Source organism: Dermacentor andersoni, chromosome 2 (genome assembly GCF_023375885.2).
Source record: "Dermacentor andersoni chromosome 2, qqDerAnde1_hic_scaffold, whole genome shotgun sequence".
NCBI classification, from domain to species: domain Eukaryota; kingdom Metazoa; phylum Arthropoda; class Arachnida; order Ixodida; family Ixodidae; genus Dermacentor; species Dermacentor andersoni.
In genome coordinates, this window is record NC_092815.1 from 190,677,950 (window position 1) to 190,688,526 (window position 10,577).

Below are 10,577 nucleotides of genomic sequence, written 5' to 3' on the forward strand. Positions count from 1 at the left end.
AAAATGACGCGCGCGTCCGACCATCCGCGCGTCAATCGCGCCTGAAATCGCGCCATGCGGTTCCGGCTTCATACGTCTTCACTCTGAATGAAGATGGAGATGGAAAGGAAACGACGGCTGGCCGCAATGGCTGTTGTTTGTCCGAATTGGATGATGACGAGTACTTGTTTCATCGGAAGAGGTCTTGTTGGCAAAAGGACCATATCGCCAACAAGCCATCTCGGTATGCAAAACCACTTGTACCGAGAGCTGTTGGTCCACTTCGCTGGCGATGCGCTGCCAAATCGTCTCTTTCGCTCTCGTGTCCGCGTAATCGGTGAGAGTGATGTCCTACAACGCGGGGAATTGCTCCACGAGATGCAAGCAGAAAGTTGCCTCGTTGCTCAAGTTCATTGCAGTCGCTCTTGTGCGAGTCGCGTGCGCGAACAGGCTCGAATGGTGTCAACAGCGATGAAGCTGTTTCAGAAAGATCCCAAAGCCGCGCTTGTTGCCAGACTGTAGAGCGTGCTAGGCTAAATACGCAGATGATCGAGCGCAGGATCAGCCCCGCGGCCGGGAGCACCCTGTCATCCATAATAAAATGATTTGACATTATATATCGCGAATGCAAAACATCGAAAGAGCTGTGGTCAAAATTCACATTAAGAAGTAGTGTAGTCGTGGGTGAACTTTTTTTTTTTTTTAGTTTGCTATTTCGAACGTTTAAAAAGAAGGAAAAACACGTTCTTGCGTGCTTGCGAGGTCAACAGCTTGCTTCAGTAAAGTTTCGTATAAAACTATCCAGACATTTTCTTCCACCATATTTTATAAAATTTCTCAACATTTATGGCTGTTTTGCGGCCTTCTCAGCACTGGCTATATATTGGCATTACTCTGAGTGCTATATGATTTTTCGATGTATATTTATCTATAGCGCCCACTGTGTGAATATAAATTTTGTCTTTGATCTACTGAATAATTATTTTACGCGGTTTCTTGTTTTGCCACTTGAATATAGCCGTAGCATAACTCAGCGAAATACTTGATTTACGTTGTGGTTATCAAGTTATTGCTCGGTGCTTCTATACAAACACCACATTAGCCCGAGCAGGCAATCGCCGACAGCAACACAATTTCCCACAACACACCTGGTTCACATCAACACCTATATATTTGCTCACGCATAACCTTTGTCACCTTAAATGCGGCGTACAATTTCCTGAATATTTAGAAATTCGGTTCTTGAGAAAGGCGCTCGGTTTGCGCTTGGATGTCCGTGTTCGCGCCGCTTTGCATTACGTATCCCTCATTTCCATTGATGTTTTCTAAACTTCGTCACAACCACAGCGTCGCCACAAAGTGAACTCCATACCTGTTTTGGTGAGACGCTGAGTGAACTCAGCAACGCGTGTGGTGGAGAAAGCTCGCCGATACCGAAACCCCCTAACTCTTCTGGCGACGCCAATAAGCTGCGAGTCGTCTCTGGCATGAAGCCCACCGACTTGCTCCCAGATCTGCGACGGTCCAGTTCCGCGATCGAGGTTGTACTCCCGGACAGTAACGCGCGTGGAGCAAGCAGTGGACTGGCGGAAGCATCGGGTGGGTCAGTGGCTTCAGCTGAAAAACACACGACAGCCTAAGATTTAAAGCAGGCCAGCGGTATGGAGAGAAATTCCCCTTCTGTAGTTAGATTGCTTGCAGGTGACATTACTGACGCTACATGGAGCTTAGTTGTACCTAAGCGGATGGATGCGAAAGCATTACGGCCACGTCAACAGAAGGGCAGCGCCGCCCGGTGGCTCCACTGGCGCCGTCACGTGACTCTAGCGGGCATGTCAGCAGAAGCGCCGTGATGTCGCGTGACCAACGGGGTTCGTCACAAGGCGCGCAAAACGCAGGTCGTGGGCTTCAGTGCCTAACTCTACGTTATTTATTTGCGCTTTAATTAATTATGGCTTAATTACACTAAAGGCGGTGGGTTCGACCCACACCAATGGTGCGGGTTCGAGTGCTTTATTTACCTATACCTTAAATAACTGTGCGTTACTTACTTTCCTCTTAACACAAATGGTCGAGGGTTCGACTCCCTTTAAAGGTCTTGGGTTTGAGTGCCTTAATTACTTCTAGCTTAATTAGCTGTGCTTTAGTTAACATTGCCTTAACACCAAAGGTGGTGCGTTCGACCAACAACAATGGTCGCGGGTCCGAGTGCTTTATTGAACTCTACCTTAAGGGGAGACGTGGGTCCTAAAACCAACTTTGTTAATTTTAGTGTGAACGGGATGATATTTAACAGTATTGTTCAGCTTTTTCTGCTGATTGCAAATATCTAATTAGATTTTGTATATCTTCGGTAGAACAAATGATGCAAAGTTTTTAATACAGAAATTCAATCAATTTCTTACGGGACTTTTCAAAAACTTAACTTTGTCAAAAGGAAAAACAAAGTATACGGCCAGAACGCCAGAGAGTAGCTCTAGCCGGTGATGCTATTTTTATTGTTCTCAGTGCAATTATAATTCAAAAATACCAGCTGTAAACATAATTTCAATATTTTTGCTAATTTTAATTTGTATTTAGTGGCAATTAAAATTTAGCCGGCAACTTTAGAACTAAATAAATAGCATCACCGGCTAGATCCATTCGACACAAATATCTTGATACCAAACATTTTGCTGGTACTTAGAAAGAACATATGAAGATCCCCCCCCCCCCCCCCCGAGAGGCAGTGTGCGGTGTCCAAAAAATGAAGCTGAGAAAAACGAGTTTGAACTTTCAGTTCACTATAACTTTTAATGGACTAACAATATGGCAATATAAATTGCACCACCATGTAGCCCTGTCTTTCAGCAACAAGTTCATGACATATATATGGCCATTTTGAAAAAATAACATTGAGATATTGGTTGCAAAATCATGCATAGTCATTGAAAGCAATGCCAGAAAGCTAGCACCACAAGCTTCACATTCCTATTTTAGTTCCTTGTTGTACAGAAGGCATACAAATGGCATCCCTATGCAAATAAGGTTGCGCAGAGTTCATGGCCACAACAAAATATGTCCCTTCCACAAAATTTATGGCTACAACAAAAAATTTGGATCAAATCCCAGTGGTGGTCGCCATATTTCAATGGAGCTGAAATGCAAAAAAGTTCCTTTGCTTGTGTTGTAGCGCTTCCCAAGTGGTCAAAATTGGTCCAGGATCATATCACGATTTTGGAACGTAAAATCCCAGAACTCAAATTTAAAAAAAAAATTATCTCTTGCACACTCTCACAATTGTGCATTCAGCAAAAGGTCACACCTATACCTATAAAAGCCCAGGAGTGTAGGCAGAGTCTGTTGGTGGCTTGTGCCTCTTTGCAAGCTTGTTTATCAAAGCATTTCTGTTTGTGTGATCCTTGTTGGACATGTGAAGCCTCCGGCGATCCTTTCGCGCATGCCACAAGCTTGGCACAGAACCCGTACACCTTGGCGAGGTCCTTCGAAAGCATCAGAGTTTTCTTGGCGCACACGGGACACGGTATAAGTCCAAAAAAGTCTTGCACCACGTATAAATCCACGATCGCAAGTTCCGTTCCGCTGTCGCTGACGTCCTCTTTCGTGTCAACACCCAGCAGCTCAAACTTTCGCTCCGTTGCAGACTGCGACGCCAGGCGCGTTTTCGCCTTATCGGCGATCGCTGCGCGCTTGCTTCTTTCTTCGGTCGTGAAGAAAACGGTATCTACGCGGTCTGCGCCAACACGCGAGGCGTGGGTGGACGAAGTGTTGATGCTAGACGTACTGGGTTGCAGCTCGGAACTCGATCCGGCAGAATCTTCAGGCAGACCAGCAGCCGGCAACTCCGGGTACACGACAGCATCCGTCTTCCGTCGCGCATTCCACGGCCGCCTTCGCGCCTTGCCGAACGCTTGACGCGTAGTAGTCTTCATACGACGGTCTCCTCCAGCCTTTTGGGCAGCGAAAAAGACACTTTATCGAACGTTGTCGAGAAGCGAGCGGCCGAAAATTCACAGCGGCGCGATGAAACGACACAAACACGCAGCGCGCACGAGAGCGACCAGCCTGTCGGGAACGCGGGAATCGGCACTCAAACGGCGCCGGACCAATAGGAGCGAGGCGCGCGGGGGGGCGTGCGTGCTTTGGCCAATCAGCGGCACGGGCGCATCCTTGAGAAATGACGCGATAGCGTCGGTTCCTTCTCACCTACGCCACATTGAACCGGCGCAAAATACGCACAAAGAAAGCAGCTTCCAAACAAGCTCAAGATGGCGCCCGCCGGCCAACGTATTCGCAAATGACGACGGCGCGAAGTTCGAACATTTTTGGCGATTTTTTGCTAATTCCGCGGCCACCCTGGCCCGTATAAGTGTGTTTTTTTATTATTTTCCGATTAAATTTAGGTTTTAGATTTCGCGGAGGGATTCTTGAATGTATAAACGTAGCGAAAACGCACTTTTCCGAAAATCGACTCTTTTGCGATTTTTTGACATTTCAAGACCCGCGTCTCCCCTTAAATAACTGTGCCTTACTTTTGTCTTAACGTCAAGGGTCATGAGTTCGATTACCACTAAAGGTCGTGGCTTGGAGTGCCTTAATAAATTTCACCTTTATTAGCTGTGCCTTAATTAACTTTGTCTTAACACCAAAGGTCGTGGGTTCAACTCCCACCAATTAGACGTGGTTCGAGTGCTTCTTTAACTCTACCTTACATCACTGTGCGTTACTTACCTTCCTCTTCACACAAATGGTAGTAGGTTCGACTCCCGCCAAAGGTCGTGGGTTTGAGTGCCTTAATGCTAGCTCAATTAGTTGTGCTTTAATTAACTTCGCCTTAACAACAAAGGTGGTGGGTTCGACCAACAACAATGGTCGCGGGTTTGAGTGCTTTAATTCTACCTTACATAACTGTACCTTACTTATCTGTGCCTTAGTTACAAAACTCACCTGTTAACAGCAAAACAGGAGCTCGTGGTCGACACAACGGCACGAGCGTTCAGCATGTAACCAACGGCGATGGTACGTATGACTGCCAAACCGGCTGTCGGAGTTTTGGCCGCGTACAGCTTAGGATGGGCGTGAATAGGAGCCTTCATGCGCCAAGTCTTGATGACAAAGTGCTTGAACTAAACGATGCATTTCAAAGAGCTCCCGAGTCCTTCATCATCGGTGAATTTCCGTGTTAGAACTCATTGATTTTCCCACTTATAAAGAGAATGTCGGAAACGGCACATTTCTTTGGTTGGAAACATGACGATAGCTATCGGCGCCTACACACCCTTTAATTTTTGTAACCTAAGCGTGACTGCCAAAGCCTTGTTCCTCGTATCTTCTCGCGTATCTATCAAGTTCACGATAGCCACTGTCGCAAATTACGCGCTCGGAACATAGCATTGTTCGCGTGTATATATTGATTAAGCACGTTTACGACGAAGCTCAGACTACCAGGTTTCGGGATTACCGTAGTCCTTGCTGTAGTTTGTGCATTTGTCTTCAGACATGCCATTTATTGTACAAACCATAATAATACAGGTCCCAGTTAATTTGTCACCTTCTAGATCACGCGCTGTTCTTCAAGGAGCAAGCATTTGAGCATTCTACCAGTACGCTCACGCCAGCATGCGGCCACCGCTCGTGATGCATCAAAGAGATAACCTCGTACTCAGTGAAAACGGCATGGCGACATAGCCACATTGTAGAGTCAGTTCAACAGATGATGGCCCGTCTGCTCGGCGATCAAGCAGCCAGATGGAAACTATCCATTATGCTACTTGAGAACCTACGTTATCTTGCTGTTTGCAAAAGAATGCAGTGGCACTTACATTGTACATGCGTTCGACTCTCTCTGGTTGCAGTGGCGTTCTCGTCGGTGTGGGCGCAAGGCTCGGTGGTAGCAGGTACGGACGTTTCCACCTCTGACGTCGGTGGAGGGGGCAGACCCGGCGGCACCTTCTTGGACGCAGCGTCCATCAGGGAGCGTCGACGGCGTTTCTTTTTCGAAGACTTGGTACGGAGCCGCGGCGTCACAAACTGACTTTCCTTCGTTGAAGCCGCATCAGAGTTCTCGATGAATGCCTTGCTGTGGTTGTCTGCTTTGTCATCCATGTTGGCGTCCACCCGAGCTAGAGGGAACTATACTTGTACTGCTGGTCTTAGCAAACGAAAACAAAATGCGCGGAGCCTCTACCAACTCTATGAGTTCAGCGAGTCTTCTTCTTCTCCCCGCGTGACCTCAATCCCGATACTTCAAAGACCATCTTCGCGTGAGCAGCGCACCCTGCGAAACAAGCACTATTATTTATTTCGTAGAAAAGTGGCGAAGAAAACACGTACTTTGCTTGCACAAAGGTGAAAATAATGTTACATGGGAGGATATACCCTAAATTGTCCTGGAGCTCTGCTTAAATCTAAACGTCAAGTAAAAGGTCACAGGCCTGCGCCGCACACGCATCACAGTCGCAAGGTAAACTGGAAGAGCTCCTCCATAGGAGCTCCCTGTTCGGCAGCACGAGCTAAAGGGTTTTCGCGGCGAAGTCTCTTTGCGTCGTTTCGACGAGAACAGACTGAACTGTCCACCCGGCGTCGACGTCGAGCTGCTGCTTGAGCTGTTCTCTTCTTAGCGGTCTGTCTGATGAGCCCGTTGTTGCCTGGCTGCATCCGCGCGCGCAGCCCGACGGTTCGCTTATTCAGCAGCGGTTCGGCCATCGCGAAGAGTCGCCATAACGTGTACCGAAGAGTAAACACCGGTATCGAGACAAGGCGGCGCACATGTCACATTCCTTGACCCGGGGCACGATACGATGCAAATGCTGCATGTCGTGACATTTTGTGGACTACAACGCAACTGCAATACAAAGTTCGCACGTACCGACGCTAGGCGGCGGCGCTCTTTGGTCATACCTAGCGAGATATAAGAAGGAAGAAGAAGCATGTGCTTGCTGCGGTAAAGCTAGGGAAACTGTGGAGCATGTTTTATTAGAATGTGGAGACGTCTACACAGCGGTCGATTGAGGCACCACTGGCCTCCTTGAAGCCCTTGGGTTCAGCGAGAGCAAGGGAAAAGTAAACATCTCCGTAATAGAGATTAGTAAGAGGCGATTGGAGGATTGGTGGAAGAAAACTAGGGAAACTACAAAAAACGGAGGCGTACAAAAGCACAGTTCGCAATAGGGGATTGGAAAATTTGGTTGTGGGAGTTCATAGTGGTTTTTCTTTTATTGATTAAGCTAGGTAGGACAATAGGCAGTATAATAGCAAGAGCTTGGTGGCGCAACCCACCGCCCCATTCCAAAGGGGACGCTCATAACATCCATCTATCCACCTAGATCTTGCACCACCAAACCGTATCATCAACATCACGCTACGCAGCGTACATTTCACATGGAGCTGACGCAGAATGGGGGAAGAGGTGAAGAAAGTTGGCAACCAAGCACAGGGTAATTGAAAGTGTAAATAGACAATCAGGAGCCACCAGAAAGAGAGATAAACAGAGACAGTGAACTGGATGCAACGAATGAAAACAAAAAAGAGAATGGGTATTTAGAAGAGCGAGAAGATGTTAGAAGGGAAAATCTGTACGTTAACACGAAGGAAAGTGCATGCTTGCTATTTGAGGCTCGAACTGATTGCCGAAGGACAAAAACATGCCAGAGATAAAATTTACAACTACAGGAGGCATGTGTAAGCTGCAGCAAAAACCCGGAGACCACTCTGCACATGCCAATGGAATGCGAAGGGGTTCGTCTTCCGTAAGCGATTCGATTTAAAGTGCACGGAAGTATCAACTGGTCAGCAGTTGAGATAAGCAGATACTTTTAAGAAAGAAAGGAGGGAAGAGATTCATACGACCGGATGCGTTAAAGGCACAGGTAGCGGTATAAGGTATGTAAAGCAGTTTTGAGGCGGAGAAAAACGATTAGATAGATGTATACAAAGGTGCTAAAATAAAAAGCATGTACAGCGTACCTGAGTAACTCAAGCAGGCTAGGTGATATTTGTCGCCGGCCTGCTTCAAAGTTTTGCACGCAAAGTGCCTCTAGCGGACAGTCGCGTGTCAATTTTGCGTGAATTGCGGGCTTCTTTCACGCTCGTAAAAGCACTTATATGTAGAACGTACTGAGAGACACAAATCTGTATGGAGAGTTTTTTATTTTGCTCCACAATTTTTTTATTGACACGTTTTATCTAATTAATATGTTTAAGAAGTTTAATAATTCAATAGGACTTATTATGTAATTACGTGGAATGCAAAATTAAACTGTTCCTCCATGAGACGGCAATCAACATTACCTTGGTTCTGTCCAGCTGCATGGCATTTGCATATCTTTGAATCTTGGTGTATGAAAGTTGGGACACCCTGTATGCGGGCCCCAGTAGCATGCTACACTTCCCAAAGGAAAGGAGCAGAGCTAAAAATGGTGTGATGAGTAATGACGAGCATTGACTGTGGGATGAGACATGGATGTTCGTGTCCTAAGCGCCATTTCACTGTCTTGAATTCAAGGAAATCTTAAGCTGCTTCTACTTATTCTCTAAAGTGTCTCCGCGGCCTTCATGTTCCAACGGCGAATTCCGCTTAAAAACTAGGTTATGTATGTAAGATAGATCGTCCTTCAGAATAAATCACGATCTCCCTTCCAAAATTTTTAGGACGCCATTCAAAATTATTAGTCGATGAAAACAAGCGTCATTCATGTTTGATTAAAGTTTGTTGACCATTCATTTAAACACTGTTGATGATTTCACCGACAAAAGTTAAATATTGGCTGATTAGCTTTTGTTGAAACAGCATTGAGACATTTCATTCTGGTAACATATTATTATTTTGAATATACTGAATGTCATTATCAAAAGTAAATAAAATGTTCATTGAGCTTTTGTGTCAGTTCAGTTTAAGCTGTCGCGTTATCATCATCAGTATATTAAATATCAGCATTGAAAGTACCTTGAAAGTTTATTGTACGAACTGTGCTGAGTCTTCCTGAAAACTGCCCGGCCTTCTTTAGTGATGTAGAGTTCAAGTGTGCTATGTTGAGAAGCTCATACTTTACAATTACCGCAAGAATAGTATGATCTATGCATGCGAAACGACCTGTGCAAATTCTAACCAAGGAGCTTCTGAATCGGTCGCCTGTGTCCCTTTGCTGTACGAAGCATACTTGCCTGGGACATGTGGTTATTTTGTGCTCACAGGCACTATTGTGAAACAGACTGTACTAAAACGCATTTTGTAAAGGTACCACCTGATTTTTTGCTCTTGTTTTTGCAGCTGGCTTAAGAACGGTGGTACTATCACATTTACATTTTTCTCTGTTGAAGATCTAGGAACCGAATTCAGACTTTCCTTTCTTTTTTGCACGAGAACAACTTGCCATTTGCTTCTACATTCGCTGTTAAAAATAACTGGAAACGTTTTGTGTAGAAAGATTTTAAAAAAACAAATTAGGGAAATGCATTGTACATTGAAATACACGTATAGTTATTTGGTCCGCTGACTTGAATGCGACCCTCTCTCGTGCTCCAGAGCTGACAGATTCTTTATGCTGCTTCCACTTGGCTGTTCGGCAGAGGTGAGCCTGGCTCGGGAGGTCGTATTGCCGACCAAGGTTCAAGATAACATCAGCGCAAGATCGCATAACCGTGAGTGAGCGATCCGCAGGTGGCCTTTCGCCGTCTTTTTACGCCACAGACCACAAACCTAGCGAGAGATGTGGTTATGGAACTCGGTTAAATTTCGCACGGGAAGCACGTGGTCTGATTGTCACATTGCTAATATCCAATATGACAATTCGTTGGCACATTCCTTTACAAATTGTTATAGCTGTAGAATGAAAGGAGAAATTCCGGCATAATCCATCTGCCGATGAATGTGAACTGGCTGTGTAAATAACAATAAACCGACGTGCCATATAGCCACCACCCAAACGGATCATGACGCATGTATGCAACCAGGCGCCTGGAGGAGGAAGAAATAACTTTATTTAATAGTAGGGGAAGGGGGAGCCAGGTCATGGGGGGAGGCTAGGTCGGGGCCCAGGGGGCCGCAGCTGTCGCCGTCCATTCCGCCAGCCTGGACTGTGATTCATGTTCGACACTTTTCAACGCTTTCTACCATTTCTCAGGTGAGGGGGCTAGCCGCAGGAGCTCTTTTGGGGGCGGGTGACGGTCGCATCCCCATAGAATGTGATCCTGTCCAGCCTGTGCTAAGCCGCAAAACGTACATGTCGAGACGCTGTCATCATTCAGTATGGCCGCTAGTCTCCTGGGGCTGAGCACACTGCGCGTTTGAGCTCGGCGCAGGGTCACGGCCTCTTGTCTGTTTAAGCCGCCGAATGGGGGCGGGTAAATATGTCGTTCCTCTCTTTGCCGACGGAGGCGATCTCCGGAACTTAGTGACAGGGTTTCAGGGTTTTCCGGAGGAGGCTGCCCCTCGACCCGGTAAGTAGTTGCGCGGGCTGTGAGGTGGGCAGCTTCGTTACCGGTGTTTCCCTCGTGACTAGGGACCCAGAGAAGCCTGATGCTTATCTCCGGCCTCTGTAGTTTTTCTGCCGCGGTTTGACTTACTTGGCCCGATCTGAAGCTTTTGATCGCTGACATTG

The 10,577-nt window shown here is 46.5% G+C and overlaps 1 protein-coding gene across 5 annotated transcripts in view; it reads right to left on the reverse strand.

Moving 5' to 3' along the window:
- LOC126540307 (uncharacterized) overlaps positions 1–6,313 on the reverse strand; it is a 73,751-nt gene extending 67,438 nt beyond the window's left edge. For 4 of the 5 annotated variants that reach the window (XR_011892882.1, XM_055075948.1, XM_072286605.1 and 1 more), the window contains exon 1: positions 5,802–6,313. Coding sequence is in view for 4 of the 5 variants with exons in the window: in XM_055075948.1 (XP_054931923.1) it covers positions 5,802–6,084 (283 nt within the window). In the remaining variant the exon portion in view is untranslated. Of the gene's footprint in view, positions 1–1,351; positions 1,591–5,801 lie in introns of those variants that run through there. The other variant, XM_055075946.2, reaches the window with a different exon arrangement.
- Positions 6,314–10,577: the final 4,264 nt, after the last annotated feature.